At 45.2% G+C, this 21,577-nt stretch overlaps 1 protein-coding gene across 3 annotated transcripts in view; it reads right to left on the bottom strand.

Moving 5' to 3' along the window:
• Positions 1-21,577, bottom strand: part of rttn (rotatin) — a 229,033-nt gene that overhangs the window by 109,279 nt on the left and 98,177 nt on the right. For 2 of the 3 annotated variants that reach the window (XM_038810072.1, XM_038810073.1), the window contains exons 20-25: positions 21,418-21,506; positions 19,150-19,267; positions 12,109-12,205; positions 11,301-11,357; positions 8,749-8,940; positions 742-981 (exon numbers count right to left, since the gene is read on the bottom strand). In XM_038810072.1, the coding sequence (XP_038666000.1) occupies positions 742-981; positions 8,749-8,940; positions 11,301-11,357; positions 12,109-12,205; positions 19,150-19,267; positions 21,418-21,506 (793 nt within the window). The remainder of the gene's footprint in view (positions 1-741; positions 982-8,748; positions 8,941-11,300; positions 11,358-12,108; positions 12,206-19,149; positions 19,268-21,417; positions 21,507-21,577) is intronic. The other variant, XM_038810074.1, reaches the window with a different exon arrangement.

The raw sequence follows: 21,577 nt of genomic DNA, 5'->3' as shown, positions 1-21,577 counted from the left end.
ACTGTGGGAGGAAACCGGAGCACCCGGAGGAAACCTACGCAGACACGGGGAGAACGTGCAAACACCACACAGTCATCCAAGGCCAGAATTGAACCCGGGTCCCTGGTACGGAGGCAGCAGTGCTAACCACTGTGCCCATAACATTTCTCCTACTTCCTGCAGATATCGTCCTATAGTATTTGTTATTTAAAGGAAGTATATAGGGCTGGCTGAAGTTCTTCAAAAAACTTATAAGAACTACATTAACAGTTACAAGACTCAATAATTCTATTGATATCACACATGTTGCAACAAAAAATAGAAGAAACAAAGCTCAAATTGGTCGGCATGCATTATAAATTTGAAATAAACAAACAAAGTCCATGAAAAAGTCTGCTTAAGTAATTCCTAAAGGTTCAAATTTATTATTATTGTAAGGCTTTCCCAAGCACATGGTCTAGCACTGATACAACAGCAGAAAATCATTTGGTTGAATCCCCTTTCAATCAACTAAATGCACTTCTTTGCAGAAAACTCAAGCAGCTAAAATTAATCAATTGGAGAGATTAAAAAAGGTAGCTGGGATTCCTATTAAAAGATACACCAAATAAAAATAAAGGTAATTACATATAACTTAAACACCTTAGATAGAGTAAACATTACTTGAAAATAACTAGTTACCAAGTGGCAAACAGATTGGGGTCCACGAGTTGGGTAGCTACCAACATTTGCAAGTGTTATAGTTTCAGTAATTGTACATACCTGCCCAGTGCTGTCTGCCATTCAAGTTGATGTAATATAGATATACTGCTATCGGTTCCTCGTTTCAGAGCTAGTTTGTCATTCAAAAGATACAATCTCATGCTGGTAAGAGAAGCACTGACAACACTGTGAGACACTGCCTGGGTGATGGAAATGAGACATTCCTGCAGGCCACTGGTCACATGGGCGGCTTTAAGAACTACAATGTCAACAGGCAACAACTTAAGGTTCTCTAAAAATCTATAAAAGAAAAAGAGATATAAAACAACAAATCAATGTTTCAAGAAGTCAATATGCATATGATCATATATTTTTGCATCCATGTTTAATGAACAGTGAGATCACAGAATAGTTGATGTCTATTTGGAAAGCAAACTAACAATCAAGTAATTTTAGATGGCAATAATTAAACCATAAAAACAGAATGAGGCTAATGGGTGTGCAATTTGTTTAGGGCATTTTGGATCTGAATTACTGGGCGTGATTCAACTAATTGGGAACAAAGTCCCATAGAAAGTGCGTTTAGCTGCGTGTTTCCCACATGGCTATACAACATGACTCGCATTGTACAAGGGGCCTCAGCGGGTAACGCGCGGCCGTAGCTGCACATAGCCCTGTTTTGTACACCGAGGAGCACTGCTCGCCGGAACTCCCCAGTGTAGCGAGAGATCAGACGCCTTTTAAAATTGACGTCCCAATCTCCAACGCTCCTGAAGCGACCCCTCCTCCAGCCCGAACGCATTATGGGAGAGTCCTCGACCTCCTCCTCCGCCGGCCTCCCCCCCCCCCCCCCCCCCACTCCATCACCCACACAGGACACCCGATCGAGCAGGCGCAAAATACGGCAGCTTGGCATGTGACGTGGCACTGCCAATGTGCTAGGCTGACACTACCAAGGTGTCAGACTGGCACTGTCAGGCTGACCAGGTGGCACCAGCAGTGCCAGGGCACCACTCTGCCCCAAGGGCATGCAGCTGGGGACCTCCAATCCCCGGGGAGACCCCCATAATTGCAGTCTGCCTGGTCCCCGTTTGTGGAGACCAGTACCAAATGGCACTCGCCCGAGATCTCAGAGGTGAAGGGGATAGATCCAAAAGCCTCAGATACCTCAGGAATCTCAACATTAAAGTGATACTAGCTGTCTTGCTTTCATATGTAGATTTGTCTAAAAGTGATGCAGTCCATTTACATCTCAACACCTTGTGAGATCGCGTTTGATCTTGCAAAGTGTTGCGAGCTGGGTACATTCCAGGAGCGGGGTCGCCCGGCTTTTATAGGCCATGCTGCACCACGGCGAGCTGACTTTCAGGTGCAGTTTGGCAATTGGATCGCGCCCATTATTTTGACTCTCCAGGCTTGCTGGGTTGCTGGATTGACAAGCTTTCTGCAAAGAATTGAAGATCATTCAGCTTAACTGGTTTCAGAAGTTGCATGTGTTCTGCCATAGAATTGCTACAGTGCAAAGGAGGATATTTGGCCCATTATGTCTCACTAACCCTCCAAAGAGCACCCTACCTAGACCCACTCCCCCACCTATCCCTGTATCCCCACCTAACCTGCACATCTTTGGACACTAAGGGGCAATTTAATATGGCCAATCCACCTAAGCTGCACATCTTTGGGCACTAAGGGGCAATTTAGTATGGCCAATCCACCTAACCGGCACATCTTTGGACTGAGAGGGGAAACCTGAGCTCCCGGAGGAAATCCATGCAGACACGGGGAGAACATGCAAAGTCCACACAGTCACCCAAAGCTGGAATCAAGCCCAGGTCCCTGGCGCTGTGGGGCAGCAGTGCTAATCACTGTGCCATCCATACTTGTACATGACATCACAATGACAATTTAGGAAAGATCAGTGAATAATAATTTGAAATCCATTTGTCAGTGGGTAAATACACCATGTGGTGCAACACTAAACCATGCAGAGACCATCAATATCTGGTCTCAAGTTACTGCTCTCCATGGAGTCAGTTAATCCTGGTTCAATACTATATTTATTAACAGCCAAACATAGTCTTGGGCTCCCGAACCTCACATCTATTCAGAAACTCCAGTTGGAAGGCAATAATTGCAGAAATGAAAACAAACACATTTGAGCCCATTAGTAGGGTAGATTATCAGCAGGCTGCCCATGTTTACAGACAAAGAATAGTCACATATACAAAGCCAACAGCATAAATTGGAGTGGATTAAATTAACAGCTTTTGGAGCTTGGGAGGCAGGACAGTTGTTAACTCTGTGCCACAGTGCACAGCAAATTGTATGAGAGACCAACTGTGGTCATCTTAGATATTGTGGCTAGTGTTAACTGGAGTCAGATAGGTAAACAAAGCACAATTCTAATTTTCAGAAAAACTGCATTTTTTTTCTTTGAAGAGTTGTATCCACAATTCTTTTTTTTTTTAAATGCTTTTATCAGGGGCTGGTTTAGCAGTGGGCTAAACAGCTGGCTTGTAATTCAGAACAAGGCCTGCAGCGCGGGTTTAATTCCCGTACCGGCCTTCCCAAACAGGCGCCGGAATGTGGCAACTAGGGGCTTTCACAGCAACTTAACTGAAGCCTACTTGTGACAATAAGCGATTATTATTATTATGGCATTACTATATAGTATCCACAAATCTAATGATGACACATATTTGGAAAATAATGTTTGCATCACCTTTAACAAGCTTTAGTTTGTTATAAAATTATAAAAAGAAGCTAGCACTTTTCCAGGAGACACATCCGGAGTGAGACTCATCCAGAGTGGGGGATTGAAACGTGGTAATTTGGTGCAGTGAGGTAATTCGGTGCAGAGTGTGAGGAAGTGCTTTTTAACCCTGGTAAGTGACTGGTAAGTAGTCTCTCTTTTTCTTTTCATTGTCTAATTTATTTATTTTTATTTTGAAATTCTAGTTGTTTAAGTTTACCAAGGGTTTAAGACATGGCAGGAGATCCCAGACCCGTGTCATGCTCCTCGTGTGCGATGTGGGAGCTCAGGGACACGTCCACTGTCCCTGGCTCCTTCACGTGCAAGAAATGTGTTCAGTTGCAGCTCTTGTTAGACCGCTTGACGGCTCTGGAGCTGCGGATGGACTCACTTTGGAGCATCCGCGATGCTGAGGAGGTCGTGGATAGCACGTTTAGCAAGTTGGTCACACCGCAGGTGAAGGTTACTGAGGGAGATAGAAAATGGGTGACCAAAAGAAAGAGCAAGAGTAGGAAGGCACTGCAGGTGTCCCCTGCGGTCATCTCCCTGCAAAACAGATATACCGCTTTGGATACTGTTGAGGGAGATGGCTCACCAGGGGAAGGCAGCAGCAGCCAGGTTCATGGCACCGTGGCTGGCTCTGCTGCACAGCAGGGCAGGAAGAAAAATGGCAGGGCTATAGTGATAGGGGACTCGATCGTAAGGGGAATAGACAGGCGGTTCTGTGGACGCAATCGAGACTCTAGGATGGTATGTTGCCTCCCTGGTGCAAGGGTCAAGGATGTCTCGGAGCAGCTGCAGGACATTCTGGGGGGGGGGGGGGGGGGGGGGGGTGAACAGCCAGCTGTCGTGGTGCACATAGGCACCAACGATATAGGTAAAAAACGGGATGAGGTCCTACAAGCGGAATTCAGGGAGTTAGGAGTTAAACTAAAAAGTAGGACCTCAAAGGTAGTAATCTCAGGATTGCTACCAGTGCCACGAGCTAGTCAGAGTAGGAATGTCAGGATAGATAGGATGAATGCGTGGCTCGAGAGATGGTGCAAGAGGGAGGGATTCGAATTCCTGGGGCATTGGGACCGGTTCTGGGGGAGGTGGGACCAGTACAAACCGGACGGTCTGCACCTGGGCAGGACTGGAACCGATGTCCTAGATGTTTTCTAGAGCTGTTGGGGAGGGTTTAAAATAATGTGGCAGGGGGATGGGAACCGATGCAGGAAGTTGGAAGGTAGTAAAACACGGACAGAAGCAAAAGGAAGTAAGGGGAAAAGTGCAAGGCAGAGAAGACATAGTCAAAAATCTAAAAGGGCGACAGTACAAGGTACAGTGACTGAGGGGAGCACAGTGAATAGGCCCAGTAATAACAAAAGGAATAAAACTGGAGATGTTAAGATTCAAAACAGAGGTAAAAAAACCAACATAAGTGTACTTTACCTGAATGCTCGTAGTATTCAGAATAAAGTAAATGAGTTGATGGCACAAATCATCGTAAATGACTATGATTTAGTGGCCATTACTGAAACATGGTTAAAGGATGGTCACGACTGGGAGTTAAATATCCGAGGGTATCAAACTATTCGGAAGGACAGAGTGGATGGTAAGGGAGGTGGTGTTGCTCTGTTATTTAAGGATGACATCCGGGCAATAGTAAGGGATGACATCGGTGCTATGGAGGATAAGGTTGAATCCATTTGGGTGGAAATCAGGAATAGTAAGGCGAAAAAGTCACTGATAGGAGTAGTCTATCGGCCACCAAATAGTAACGATATGGTGGGGCAGGCAATAAACAAAGAAATAACTGATGCATGTAGAAATGGCACAGCAGTTATCATGGGGGATTTTAATCTACATGTCGATTGGTTTAACCAGGTCGGTCAAGGCAACCTTGAGGAGGAGTTTATAGAATGTATCCGCGATAGTTTCCTAGAACAGTATGTAATGGAACCTACGAGGGAACAAGCGGTCCTAGATCTTGTCCTGTGTAATGAGACAGGATTGATTCATGATCTCATAGTTAGGGATCCTCTTGGAAGGAGCGATCACAATATGGTGGAATTTAAAATACAGATGGAGGGTGAGAAAGTAAAATCAAATACTAGTGTATTGTGTTTAAACAAAGGAAATTACAAGGGGATGAGAGAAGAACTAGCTAAGTGTAGCCACCTAAGATGGACACTGGGCTACCAAAATGGAGAACTGCTAAGGCTGTAGGGAGAAAACAGTCTTAGCCAGGACAAGCAGTTTGCAAAGGCTAATTAGCATTCTGCACGTATCGAAACTAGTTTATGGCCAGGTGCAAGATCTCAACCAAAGGTGTAAATAGCAAAACGCTTTGCATAGTAATGAGGCGATCCAGATCTGGGCCCACACAATAGCAACATTTGAGTTTGAATGGATACTTTGAGTGGACGCCCAGACGAAACGGCACCAGAAGTATCCATCACAAAAGACCCTAGAGACCGCCCCACCCATCGAGAAGAGACCCTCAGATTGGGGGATTTGTAAGATATCGATTGGGAAATGACCCAATCGATACATGGCAGGTAGAGGCCCGCCCCGAAAAGGCACGGACATTGGGGGACCTATAAAGGTAGACCCCGCACATGAGTCTGTCTGTTGACTCCGGCCCAGGTCTGTTGTGCTCCGGCTCCGTTGCTGTTTTGCTCCGGCCTCGCTGTCTGTTGTTGCTCCGGCTTGCTGTTCTGACTCCGACTCCAGCCGTTGATCCTGTCTTCCATCACCAGCCGTTGAGCACCAGCCATCGTTCAGTAAGTGCCAAAACGACGCTCGCTACGTGAACCCGGCATTGCTTATACATTATCCGACTATTAGAGAACAGAAGGTGCAGTCCAGAAAGGAACAAAGGCCTTGTCCCCTGACCTTGCTGGTTCCTACTTAGATAAGTATTTAGTCGTTTAATAGTAGAAATAAGTATTAGTCTTTAGCGTATGCATGCGTATTTATTATATTTGTATAATAAATATCAATCGTTTGAACTTACTAATCGGTGTATAGTTTTATTACTTTGAACCTGACCTTGAAATACTGGTAAGGTGTCTAAAGACGGCACCTGGCGACTCCGAGCTGAAAATACATACACAGAGCTGTAGTAGTGTTAAGCACACGGCCTTTAAACGGAGGCGTGTTAATACACTCCAATAAACACGTAATACACTCAAGTAAAACGTGCAACACTAAGGTAGACTGGGAGCTAAGAATTTATGGTGGAACAGTTGAGGAACAGTGGAGAACCTTCCAAGCGATTTTTCACAGTGCTCAGCAAAGGTTTATACCAACAAAAAGGAAGGACGGAAGAAAGAGGAAAAATCGACCGTGGATATCTAAGGAAATAAGGGAGAGTATCAAATTGAAGGAAAAAGCATATAAAGTGGCAAAGATTGCTGGGAGATTAGAGGACTGGGAAATCTTTAGGGGGCAACAGAAAGCTACTAAAAAAGCTATAAAGAAGAGTAAGATAGAGTATGAGAGTAAACTTGCTCAGAATATAAAAACAGACAGTAAAAGTTTTTACAAATATATAAGACAAAAAAGAGTGGCTAAGGTAAATATTGGTCCTTTAGAGGATGAGAAGGGAGTTTTAATAATGGGAAATGAGGAAATGGCCGAGGAACTGAACAGGTTTTTTGGGTCGGTCTTCACAGTGGAAGACACAAATAACATGCCAGCGACTGATAGAAATGAGGCTATGACAGGTGAGGACCTTGAGAGGATTGTTATCACTAAGGAGGGAGTGATGGGCAAGCTAATGGGGCTAAAGGTAGACAAGTCTCCTGGCCCTGATGGAATGCATCCCAGAGTGCTAAAAGAGATGGCTTGGGAAATTGCAGATGCACTAGTGATAATTTACCGAAATTCACTAGACTCTGGGGTGGTCCCGGTGGATTGGAAATTAGCAAACGTGACGCCACTGTTTAAAAAAGGAGGTAGGCAGAAAGCAGGAAATTATAGGCCAGTGAGCTTAACTTTGGTAGTAGGGAAGATGCTGGAATCCATCATCAAGGAAGAAATTGCGAGGCATCTGGATAGAAATTGTCCCATTGGGCAGACGCAGCATGGGTTCGTAAAAGGCAGGTCATGCCTAACTAATTTAGTGGAATTTTTTGAGGACATTACCAGTGCAGTAGATAACGGGGAGCCGATGGATGTGGTATATCTGGATTTCCAGAAAGCCTTTGACAAGGTGCCACACAAAAGGTTGCTGCATAAGATAAAGATGCATGGCATTAAGGGTAAAGTAGTAGCATGGATAGAGGATTGGTTAATTAATAGAAAGCAAAGAGTTGGGATAAATGGGTGTTTCTCTGGTTGGTAATCAGTAGCTAGTGGTGTCCCTCAGGGATCCGAGTTGGGCCCACAATTGTTCACAATTTACATTGATGATTTGGAGTTGGGGACCAAGGGCAATGTGTCCAAGTTTGCAGATGACACTAAGATGAGTGGTAAAGCGAAAAGTGCAGAGGATACTGGAAGTCTGCAGAGGGATTTGGATAGGTTAAGTGAATGGGCTCAGGTCTGGCAGATGGAATACAATGTTGACAATGTTGGGATAAATGGGTGTTTCTCATTCCTTGCCCAGTGAAGCAGTTGAGGCTCCTTCATTACATGTTTTTAAGGTAAAGATAGATAGTTTTTTGAAGAATAAAGGGATTAAGGGTTATGGTGTTCGGGCCGGAAAGTGGAGCTGAGTCCACAAAAGATCAGCCATGATCTAATTGAATGGCGGAGCAGGCTCGAGGGGCCAGATGGCCTACTCCTGCTCCTAGTTCTTATGTTCTTATTATTGTTCATCAATGCTTTAAACCACGGTCACTAATTCTTGCACACATTGACTAATTCTTGTATTACAGTGGGACCCCATTACAATGCAAACATCTACTTCAGCTACTATATATAGATTCCCTACAGTGCAGAAGGAGACCTTTCGGCCCATTGAGTCTGAACTGGACGTCTGACAGAGCCCTCTAACTCGGACCACCCCCCTTCCCTATCCCCATAACCCCACACATTGTTCATGGCCAATCCACCTAATTGGCACATCTTTGGGTTATAAGTGAAAGTTAATCTCTCATAACATTTCCTTTGCCCTTTGGCATGGAGTTCACACCTGCTCAGCCACCCCGCTCCAAACGATGTCGCCTCTTTTTGATCTGCTTCAATTCTTTGCTGTTGGCTCCCAGAAAGCACTGAATGCATTGAAATCAGTGACGCGTGCCGAGGTCAATTTGTTTTTATAAACTTTCATCTGTCTGACTATTGCGTGTGTGTCAACAACTGCAGATTATATTTATACTTACCCTGGTGATGTATCGATTTCTGGATATCTATTCTGATCTAAAATCTGATCAATTCCTTGATACCATGCAAGATTCCAGGCTACTTTCAACATATCTGACAGAGGTCTTAAGGTCATAGGGTCCGAAGAAGATGGCACCACAGTACAGTAGGGACTCACAGCATGGTGAACTGCCACTTTGACCAAATTGTACCTTTTCAAATAGAAAAAAAGTGAAATAATGAAGTACATGCCATAACAAAAACAGTTCGAAAACATCTAAAGCCAACATGACTTTTCCAGTTAATTAGAAGAGTGATAAGTGAATTGTGATGCGGTTGCATTGTCGGACAATGTTTAAGGAAGAATTCTGTCATCTGGGATGATGTCCTGGGAAGGGCGTGGGAACTGGGAGTGTTTCCCACTGTGGAGGCCGTCAGGAAATCATGACATATCTTTCAGTCCTGACCTCATTAATTATGCACCCAGGGGCTTATTGCCATATTCCAGACAGGACATGATGGCATGAGTCCTGCCATCCTACCTGGGTGCCATATTGAAAAGGTGTCCATCATCACTGACCTACCATTGAAGAAAAAAAAAATGGACCTCCTTAAAAAGATGGAGGGCCAGGAATGAGCTAAGGCTCGAAGGTGGAAGTTCTCGATGACACTGACTCTGGAAAGTCCCCTTTAGATGTGCCACTCCACCCACGGCTATGATGTTCTGAGGTCCAGGGTTGCTGGCAACCTCCATCCCGAACTCAGTCCCAGGGATTGTGCAGGCTTCTGCAATCCACATTCTAGACATATTCTGGACCAGCGCATTTTCCTGGTGTCGCGGAAAATAGAGTGGGTGAAAGATTCTGGTCAGGCCTTCAGCTGAATCCCATCAGCATGGTGGCACAATGGTTAACCCTGTTGCTCACAGCGCCAGGGTTCCCAGGTTCAACTCCAGCCTTGGGTGGCTGTTCGTATGGAGTTTACACATTCCCCGTGTGTCTGCATGGGTTTCCTCCCACAGTCCAAAGATGTGGAGATCAGGTGCACTTGACATGTGGGGTGACAGGGAGAGGATGGGGGAAGTGGGCATGGGTGGGCTGCTCTTGTAGGGGGTCGGTACCGACTTGATGGGCTGAATGGTCTCCTTCTGTACTATAGGGATTCACTGGCTTCCCATATCCACCATGGCAGGGCATCAATGGAAGATCCTGCAAATCTGCCTTAATAAAACTTTTCTGACTTGCTGTCATATTTTGTTCTGCAATGTCTCTGTGAAGTATGTTGGGATATTTTAATAAATTAAAGGTGATATCAAAATACAAGTTCTTGCTGTTGGAATGATATGCAAAGGCAGTGATATAAAAAAATGGGAAATTCTTCACAATACACTGGAATTTGAAAGGTGTACAGTAGCTAGTAATTTCCTCTAACTGACAGATAAATATGAATTGTAATCCAAAACTTGAGAAAAGCTCAATTTCTAAGTATAACGTTCAATGAATTGTTCAATGACATACAAGAAAAGTTTCTAGTTAAAGGGCAAGCAGAGTGGTACACGTCCACCCAGTCCACAAGCATAATCCTGAGCTTCCAGCCACCAGTCATTTTTATTCTCTGCCCACTCCCATTCTGACCGTAGCTTCCTACGCTACTCAATGAAGTTCAAACATAATCTTGAGAAATAGCACCGTATCTTTTAATTAGGCACTTTACAGCTTTCAGCTGAACAATTTGTTTGTAATTTCTGTCCCCATTTCCTTTGCTGATAGCTGCTCTGCTCATTTACACATCTTCTGTTCCATCTTTTGCTTCTTTCTTTGTTCTATTACCACTACTCCTGGTCTTGCGCTATCGATCCTTTTGTCCTTTCCTCCCTGCGCCCTGTCCCTGCTGAAAACCTGTGAGATCCCCATCCTTTTTCCTGACAAAAGATAATCGACCTGAAACATGTGTTTTGTTTCTCTTTCCAGAGGCCACGTGACCTGCTGAACATTTCCAACATTCTTCCTTTATTTCAGACTTTCAGTATCTGCAGATTTTGCTTTCATACAAGTTTATGGGACAAGTTTGGCCAAGTGGTGGAAACCTTCAGTCTCGTAACACGATGGTTTGCGCCGTGATGGTCGACCTTGTGTTAAGCATAGCCTGGCGTGGCAGTCTCTGTTGCATTTGCTGCAGAGGACGACAGTGGGTTGATAATGTGCAGAATTCAATCCCTTTTGTTTTCTCTTGGCCCCTCTTCTGATCCAGCTGAGTTTAGGGACAAGCTTGACGATGTTACTGTATTGAATTTTTTTATAAATGCTCTTTATTATGTTGGAAACTACATTGCCAATCACTCCTTTCACAACACAAAAAACAAACCAAATGAATTGCTAACAGATTTTCATAACTTGTCACAGTTATGCTTCCGATCTATTGTTTTTTTCAAAATAAAATTTGTGCAAATCAACTAAGTGTCACATCAGATCACGACTGGTGGAAATATGCACACAGTGCTATATTTTATATAGTTAAGAGACTAATGCTGGAACATGTTGAGAACAGCAGAAAATAAAGTGTCAAGACTTACCTTTGAGTTACAACAACAGGCAAGCTGAATGGAGAGGGAGCAGTGATGCTATCAGACCTGTAACAAAAAGAGCATTATGAGAAACCTAATCAATGAATAAACCATATCAACAGAGTGCAATGCAAGATCATTACTTTTTTTAAACTAACTCCCTACTGAGCATTGGACTACAAACACGGTAATTTCTAAAACTCAATAGCACAGATATTATCACACACATGACACATGCTTTGCTCTCCTGCAGACAATAGATGCTATTAATTTGCACAAACCTTAAGAAAGCAGGTTTCTTTTTAAAGTTCCAGGTAGAGTGAGGGAGGATTTATTTTACTTTTAATATTATTCAGCTTTCAAAAGAATGAAAATTTACAACAACAAAAATATAAAATGTTAATGGATTCCCTTGCAGCCCAACAAAGGACATTTTTATCTTGTGCGATTTGTCTTTTTCGACAGTGTAAAGAATATAGCCTAGGGAGATTTGACCCAAGAATATTTGAATGAGCTGAAAAAAAGCCCACAAAAGTCAAAGACTAATTAGAACCTTACCAGAGTGCTAAAACAAAGCAAAGAGCAAGGCATCATTTACCAAATGGTCACATCGAAACAGAGCAAAGATACATTGGTTGACACATGAGAACCCACAAATATTTGTTCAAATCTTAAACATGATCTTTGTCTTTTTAAGCAGGACATTAAGAAAAATATTTTTAAAATAGCCAATTAAATTAATTAAATTATATTATGTTGTTTAAAACATTCATTTTTACCAGTTCCGTACTGAAGTTGACAATTTGTTTTGTCTTACCAAGAATCTATCCTGGCTACTTCATCAAATAAGAGTAGAGTTAGTAAAGCTGACACCTCAGCCAGAGTATCTTTGTCTTTCTGCAAAACGAGGGACACTGAAACGGCAACAAAAATAAATTGAAAATTTGTGAAATAACATGAAACAATATGCAAGCTTATCTTTTGAAATAGTATATTGTTTCAATTCAACTCCAGTCTGCTGGTATTTTTCACATGCACACTGCTGGACTAAAGAAGCATTTTGATGTGCACGATTTCACAATTATAATATCACAATCCAATGAAAATCACATTATATGAAACAAGAAAGCAAAGTTATCCTGCAGTGTCACAATTCAGTCCAGGTTTACAAGTGCCATGGTAATCTTTTACTCTAAGGTACAGATACAAGTTTGATTAGTGTCACAAAACGTGTGGTCATATGACTGCTTAAACATTCATAGCTTTCTTTCTGAAGGTATTTCTGATATGGAAGCTATTTATAAAATCTGAGCTATAACTAACTACAGTACTTTCTATTTCTAATAACAAGGGAACTGGCAAATGCAGATTTTCAGATACAATAAACTATCTGTACTGATGGCCAATAAAATAGAACAAAATTCTAAAAAAGTCTACAATTTCCAATACTTTATCCATTATCATTGGAAATGTTCTGCTATTTCTTTCATTCAAAATCCTCTCCTGAACAATTGAAAATGAAAATGAAAATCGCTTATTGTCACGAGTAGGCTTCAATGAAGTTACTGTGAAAAGCCCCTAGTCGCCACATTCCGGCGCCTGTCCGGGGAGGCTGGTACGGCAATTGTGCATGAGTAATACACTTCTTCCTCCCTCAAGGACAGTCAGCTCCAGACAGATCAACTTTCAGATCAGTCTGAAGTTCATTGCAGGCTTAGAATGGTAATTTTCAATGAAACTTCAATCAAAAAATAGGCACAGTTCATGAATCTTGCATTGAGTATGTAAGCTCGACATAGTTCAAAGTATCAAAGAAAAAATATATGAAAAGAAAAACCATCGATAGAATCCCTTCAGTGCAGGAGGAAGCCATTTGGCCCATTGGGTCTGCACCCACCCTCCGAAAGAGCATCCCAACGAGGCCCACTCCCCCACCTTATCCCTGCAATCCCACCTAACCTGCACATCTTTTGTCTGTGGGAGGACACTGAAGCACCTGGAGAAAACCCACACATACATGGGGAGAATGTGCAAACTCCACACATTCATCCACAACTGGAATTGAACTCGGGTCCCTGATGCTCTGAGGCAACAGTGCGAACTACTGTGCCACCGTGTCGTCCGCATCCTCTGCTGTTTCTTCCCCAAATATTTATGAACACTTACTCAAGGATAAGAACAAGGAATTCACCAAGAATCTGCCACCCTACAAAAACGCACTGAACAAACCACCTCAGGATGTGAAACTTTCCAACAAGGAGCATCTGAACAATGTCTTACAGAGCCAGGTTATATTATACACAGCTCTACCTAGCAGTTGACGTTGCGCTCCCAGTTAATGTTACTACTGGACTGGAATATTCCAAAATGGAACCGTGGCTCAAAAGATCGTAACTTTCACATTTTTAAAAAAGGTGACGGAAGAGTCACAGGACCGTTTATTTCTTTTAACAAGAAAAGAAATTAGCATGAAAAGTTTGACTATAATACAATACTCCTTTATTCTCCCCTTAGCTTCACAAATGTACACAGTTTTCAATAAATAACTCCCCACTCTGAACCAAATGGCCAATGACAGTTAACCGATCTTCCGTGGATGTCTCTCACAATTCAGATAATTGTCATGGGAGGGTTTCCAAACTCCACACCTATAAAGACACACTTCAAAATATTTTTTCAAACAATGCTTTCTTTTAGCTGTTTGCATTAAGAATCTGCTCCAAGTTTTATAACTATCCTTTCAACCAAAGCTTCCGCTCCATTTTATAAGCACAGGATCCAGCTCCAGGTTGTCCATCTTTCCTCTCAGCATTTCCTTCATCTTAAATGCTTTGACACCAAATCCTAGGTCCAGTCATCAAGTTTCACTATTATTTTAAATAAGTCTCACAAACTGTGGTGAAATCTTAAAATCTCAGAACAATTTCAGATATATTTCTTGCCTCTTATGAGTCAACTTCATTTCAGGTTTATCTGTGGCTTACTGAACAGTACTCTGCTCTAGTCCCAGTTCCTCTTTGTTCGTTTAACTTCAGACTTCTTGGAAATTTCTCCATTTTCTAGTTTCCTAAACTAGCTATTTTTTAAGTTTCCGTTATTTGTTTTCTTAATTATTTTCTTCACAATAATGTGGTGAACCACGTATTGCTACTATATATATATTTACCGTTATTCGTCCTACTGTATCCACCACTGTATATATGTTCACTATTGTTCTTATTCACTGTTACTGTTGTTGTGTTGATGCTTGTTAGTTACGCCTGTGGCGCCGCCCCTCAGGGGAGGTATATCATTGGCCGACCTGTGACCAGCTCTCAGTGCGGGAGCAGCAGGAGGCTGGCATACTTCTTAGCTTATTAAAACCACTGTTCTCTTCGAAATTCGACTTGTGTGAATTGATGGTCCATCAATTTAATAAGCTAAGATATCACAATGGACGCATCGCTCTCCACCTGGAACGGAATGTGATCCGGAAGCAAGGGAGATTGTTTGGGACACGTGGAAAATCTGGAGGGAGCAGCGCCTTACTGTATCTGGATGAACGAAGCTATACGTGCTCCCGGAATCGAAGAGGCATGCCCATTGACCCGGACGGCCATCACAGAGTTCTTGAGGTGATGGGGCCGGGCTGCGGATGACAGCTCCGGTCGGTGGTAGCAAGGTGGTCCCAAAATGGCGGCCTCCATGAGTCGCACGCAACGGGCGGCGTTGAGGATGGCAGCCAAGCTGGCGGCCCCCACGGGGCAGGCAGCGCTAAACATGGCGGACAAAATGGCGGCCCCCATGGACTGCACGAGGTGGGTGACGCGTTAGAAGGGGGCGGTACTGGCAGGCATGATGCCATACTGCGGGATCTGTGAACTTCAGGTCGGGCCTGGCAGGCTTTCGATTTGGGAACTTTTGGTCGGGCCAGGCAAACTTTGGCAAAATGCCCCTTCTTATCGCACTCGTTGCAGGTCGCATTCGGAGCTGGACAACGCTGCGTGGGGTGCTGTCCCTGGCCGCAGAAGTAGCAGAACGGCCCCCCGGAGTTGGTGGCCAGCTGCGCAGCACAGGCATGGGACACGCCCGGGTCGGGTGATGGCTGCGCCTCTGACGTCCACGAGGATACCGCGTGGTCAGGCGTGAAGGCATCCAAACTCTGGAATGCTATCTCTAACCAGGTAGATAGCTGTACCGTGTCCTTGAGGTCGAGGGCACCCCTTTTGCGCAGTCGTTGCCGGACATAACTGGACCGGACTCCTGCCACATAGGTGTCCCGGATCATGAGTTCCGTGTGTTGCACTGCCGGAACTGCCTGGCAGTTACAATTCCTGGTGAGTACGCTCGGGTCACGCAGGAATTCTGCCAGCGATTAACAGGGCGCTGACGCCATGTGGTAAGAAGATGTCGAGCGAACACCTCATTCACCGACCTCACGAACTGTCCTTTCAACAGTGCAACCACCTCTTCGTACGAGGCCGCGTCTCTGATTAATAGGAAAATTTTGTGGCTCACCCAAGCATTGAGGTGACGCAGCTTGTATGCTCCGGAGACGTCGTCGGTCGAGGAGTCGAGGTAGGCCTTGAAACAACTTAGCCAATGCTCAAAGATTGCAGTGACTTCAGCTGCCTGTGGGTTGAGTTCAAGTCGATCAGGCTTAAGAGCGGCGTCCATTGTATTTGGATAATGTCACCATCTGCGGCCATGTTCCGCAGGACCACGACGTTAACCTTAAGAAACTCCACCACACCGCCCAACTCCTTAATTTGACCTATAACAAGGAGAAATGTGTTTTCCGCACAACCCGACTCGCCATCCTTGGCTATGTCGTGGAAAACGGAACCCTAGGGCCCGACCCCGATCCCATGCAACTTCACCTCCCCCACTGCCCCAAGGCCCTGAAAAGATGGCTGGGGTTCTTTTCCTACTATGCCCAGTGGGTCCCCAATTATGCGGCCAAGACCCATCCACTTATCAAATCTACCATTTTTCCTCTGACGGTTGAGCCCCGCCTGGCTTTCGATCGCATCAAGACAGACAGTGCAAAGGCCACGATGCACGCTGTGGACGAGTCCATTCTGTTCCAGGTGGAGAGCGATGCGTCGGACTTTGCCCTGGCCGCTACCCTCAACCAGGCAGGGAGGCCCGTGGCTTTCTTTTCCCGCACCCTCCATGCCTCCAAGATTTGACACTCCTCTGTCGAGAAGGAAGCTCAAGCCATTGTGGAAGCTGTGCGACATTGGAGGTATTACCTGGCCAGCAGGAGATTCACTCTCCTCACTGACCAACGGTCGGTTGCCTTCATGTTCAATAACACACAGCGGGGCAGGATCAAGAACGACAAGATCTTGGAGGTGGAGGATCGAACTCTCCACCTATAGCCCCCAGATGCCCTGTCCCACGATAAATGCGCCAGCGTGCAAGACGACCGACTTCGGGTCACCCACAATTACCTCTGTCACCCGGGGGGGGGGTCAACCGGCTTCTCCATTTCATCAAGGCCCGCAACCCGCCCTACTCCACTGAGGAGGTCAGGCCCATGACCAGGGACTGCCAACCAAGTCTGCGTGGAGTGCAAGCCGCACTTCTATCGGCCAGACAGGGCTCACCTGGGTAAGGCCTCCCGCCCCTTTGAACGCCTCAGCGTCGACTTCAAAGGGCCCCTCCCCTCCACTGACTGTAAGGTGTACTTCCTCAACATCATTGATGAGTACTCCCATTTTCCCTTTGCCATCCCATGCCCCGACATGACTTGTACACTGTCATCAAGGCCCTCCACAGCATCTTCACCTTATTCGGTTTCTCCACCTACATCCACAGTGATTGGGGCTCCTCTTTTATGAGCGATGAGCTGCATCAGTTCCTGCTTAGTAAGGGCATCGCCTCAAGCACGACTACCAGCTACAACCCCTGGGGAAACGGGCAGGTGGAGAGGGAGAATGCGACGGTCTGGAAGGCCGTCCTTCTTGCCCTACAGTCTAGACCTCCCCCAGTCTCTCGCTGGCAGAAGGACCTTCCCGATATGCTCCACTCCATCCAGTCGCTTCTCTGCACCGCCAATAACAAGACCCCTCATGAACTTTTGTGTGTCTTCCCTAGGAAGTCCATCTCCGGGGTCTCACTTCCGTACTGGCTGACAACACCAGGGCCTGTCCTCTTCAGGAAGCATGTGAGGAGCCATAAGTCCAACCCCTGGTCGAGAGGGTTCAGATCCTCCATGCAAACCCTCAGTATGCATATGTGGCACACCACGACGGATAGCAGAACGCAGTCTCCCTCCGGGATTTGGCACTCGCAGGTTCCCCAGCGACCATCACCAATGCGCCCACCCCTACACCGCCTATCACCATCACTCGAATGTGGCAGGACTTGGCACCGGCAGCCCTCCCCGGAGCCGTTACCACCGCCCCCGCCCCTGCACCGTCTCCCTCTCCGTCAACACATCGAGATGAAGCTACAGACGACACGCTCCCGGAGTCGAAGGTCCCGACACCCGTGCCACACCGCAGCCGGGGCTGAGGCGATCACAGCAGAAGATCAGGGCTCCTATCAGACTCAACCTGTGAGTCCACTTCACTCCCCCTGGACTTTTTTTTTAAACTGGTGGTGAATGTGGTGAACCACGTATTGCTACCATATATATATTTACCGTTATTCGTCCCACTGTTATCCACCACTGTATATATGTTCACTGTTGTTCTTAATCACTGTTACTTACTGTTGTGGTGCTGATGCTTCTGTTGGCTCCGCCCCTCGGGAGAGGTATATAATTGGCAGACCTGTGGCCAGCTCTCAGTGCGGGTGCATCAGCAGGCTGGCATACATCTTAGGTTAATAAAACCACTGTTCTCTCCTACAACTCGACTCGTGTGAATTGATGGTCCTGAACTGACCAGAACCCCCACACGTACAAATACCTTTGTCAACCATGAATCTAACTAGGGATTTACGCCTCTTACCCAGAACGATTAAATTAAACTCACTAAAGTCATACCTTATTTTTAATATTTAACAATATAAATATAGATCCCTTAAAACTACCCATGTTTTCCTAATACTAAACATAATCACCATTGGACCTTAAAAGGCATATGCGCAGCACCATGTGAGATGACATATCAGCAGAATTACAAACACCTCCTTACAAAATGTTTCATTATAAATTCCTATGTACACTCAACAGAAACCATGGGAAGCTGCGATGCTGTAATTACAGCATGGTTCCTCACAGAGCGAGAATAGTGTGAAGAGCCAAGTGACTTTTTTTGCAAGAGATGGAGGAGGAGAATAAAAGGGCTGAGTGAGTCACTCAGGGGACAAAAGGTCGAGTGGCAATAAAATGAATGGCGAGAAGGGTAGGAATAAGTAAAAAGTCAAAAGGGTAGGGAAAGAAGTAGTATTAAGGATGAGAAAGGGAAGGGAGCCACTGAGAAATACAGGTCTCAATTTCCCTGCAGCCCTCTGCAGAAAACAGAATCTAGCTGCAGCCCTCCCTGGCTCCTTTCCACACCGGTTTCCACAGAAGGGATATAAAAAAAAGAAAGCAGCACAAGAGGACAGAGGGACAAGTAAAGATAAGGATCCCAGATGAGGGACAGAAGGAAAAAAAAGCAGAGACAAAGAGAGAAATAGGAAGACAACAATATAGTGCAATACAGCATAGTCGCCCCTCACTCAATGTGTGCAAAGCAATGAGAAATAGTATAGTACATAATAATAAATCTCAAACCAGATGTGAAGCTGGAGAGGGGAATAGGCAGAGAAAAAAAATTACTTGTACTCTCACCAGCCCCACAGCAAATTAGGTTGTGAGCTCACAAACAGAACATTTCAGTTGAAGAATGTAATGCAGCTTATGCAAATTCAAGAATCTCACCTCTGAAGAGGGTAAGCAGGAAAGAGGACTGCTGAGCTAAGGTGTGGCGCAGGGTCGGGTCCAAGTAAACCAATTTTCTTAAAATAGCAAGACATGGCAACACCAAGCACTGCATACCCTAGTCAACAGAAATAAAATTATATATATACACAAACAATGTTCACTGGGAATATACATTCAGATTTAAGTGATTTAGTTGAGAGCTCTGATAAACGTAAAGCACAATGCGGAAGAAATCCTGAGCAGTTAATGGATTTTTAAACTAGTTTTTAGAAGAAATGCCATTAATTTGCCATTTTCCATGCATCGCTCATCACAAGTAGACAAAAAACTCTTCCAGTAGAATGAGGCATCTAATCAGAACCCAACTACTGCATTGATTCACAAGCTTAATCACCAGGCTTGCATCATTTAACCTATGCAAATGAACTTTTATTCCACTCAATTCAAATGATAAAAAAGATCAATATGGTTTTTAAGTGGAGACAAACAGCAAAAAAAGTTATTTCAAGAGCGCTTAAAGAACTCAATAGTTTGCCAGCGTTCCAACCACCGACAGCGGAAACAGATTATTGGATTTGATGCATCTCCAAAGAGAAAGCTGAAGTACCTTGGGTGAGGACATCCAGCCGTTCATGCCGATGGTGCCTTCCAGTCCCTCCAAAGGTGCACTCCCACTGCGGTTTTCCCGGCAGCGTGGCGTGGATTCAATGAGAAATCCCATTGACCTCAGCGGGACCCACCAGCCAATGGTTGGCCACCTCTCACCACCCTGAAACATGGCTTGGGGGGGGGGGATCTCACCCCTAATATTAACAGGATACCAGAAGACGGTAGGAAACACTGTTTTTTTTTCACCATCATCTCAAAGGAAATGGTGGTGGAGAGATGGAGGGATTTTGTTAACCCTGTTATCGTTAGGTAGGTTGCAGTTTCTTTGGTTGGACCATTAAGCCCCACATTGGAAAAGGGAGATATTTTTAGACCTGGGGCGGGATTCTCCCCTACCCGGGGGGGGGGGGGGGGGGGGTGTCCCGGCATAGGGGAGTGGCGCCAACCACTCCGGCATCGGGCCTCCCCAAAGGTGCGGAATTCTCCGCACCTTTGGGGGCTAGGCCCGCGCCGGTGCGGTTGGCACCACGCCGACAGGCGCCAAAACCGGCACCAGGAGCCTTTGACGCCCACCGCCCGGGCTGGCCGAAAGGCCTTCACCGGTTCGGGCATGTGCCGTTGGTGACGTCAGCAGCAGCTGCCGCTGATGTCACCACCAGCGCATGCGCGCTGGGGGATTCTCTTCCGCCTTCGCCATGGTGGAGGCAGTGGCGGCGGCGGAAGAAAAAGAGTGCCCCCACGGCACTGGCCCGTCCACCGATTGGTGGACCCCGATCGCGGGCCTGGCCACCGTAGGGGCACCCCCCGGGATCCGGATCGCCCCGCGCCCCCCCCAGGACCCCGGGGGCCCGCTCGCACCGCTGATCCCGCCGCCACCAGAGGTGGTTCAAACCTCTCACCACCCTGAAACATGGCAGTGGGAGGGGGGGGGGGGGGGGGGGGGGGGGGGGGGGAGAGAATCTCACCCCTAATATTAACAGGATACCAGAAGACAGTAGGAAACACAGACTTGTATTCAATCACAAAATATGAAGACCACTAAAAATCAATTTTTGAAAATGCTCAAATAATGCGCACAATCTTTCAATTTATGGAAGAAACCGAGACATATTCTGATTTATTTGATTCTATCATGTTTTCCACTGAACAGAACACTATCTTGAATACTTGATATATTGCAGACTTACAGATTACTATTTTTGCTGGGGGATTGGTGAAAATCCAGCAGTGCTAGCCACTGTGTCACCTTTAGATCTACACCTAGATCTACACATCTGCTTGACTCTTTACTGGCCTTGTGATATCGGCTCGAGACAACTAAACACAAGGAATTCCTGTTACTCCAACGGACATGTGCATCCCAAGAATAAATAAAATATTAATGGAGGCAGCTCATTTCAGTTTTTTGGCTCATTCATACCACATAAACACGTTTATTTTTATGATGAGTTACAGATTAACAAATACAATTCAGGCTTTTAACACGCATACAAGCCAAAAGTGGAACTCCAGGGTTTTTTTTCCCTCCGACTTGAAAATAATTGGAGAATTAGAAAGTTAAAGATATTTTAAAAATCAGTTTTACAAAACCTTTGGCAAAGCATTAACTTTGCAATCATGTTACTGCAAATGGCGGTTGAAAAGCATTTTACATACCTTTCCATTCTTCTGCACACTTTCATGTGTAAAAGAAATAATCTTTTCTACTATCCCCTGGTTTTTCAACACTGTGTGAATTTTGGCATCTGTAAACAAGAAGCAAATATGAAAGAACTTATTTAAATATCGCATGATGTGATCTTGAATGCGTTACCCG

This window comes from Scyliorhinus canicula, chromosome 10 (assembly GCF_902713615.1).
Source record: "Scyliorhinus canicula chromosome 10, sScyCan1.1, whole genome shotgun sequence".
NCBI lineage: Eukaryota > Metazoa > Chordata > Chondrichthyes > Carcharhiniformes > Scyliorhinidae > Scyliorhinus > Scyliorhinus canicula.
This window is presented reverse-complemented; position numbering and strand designations above follow the sequence as displayed.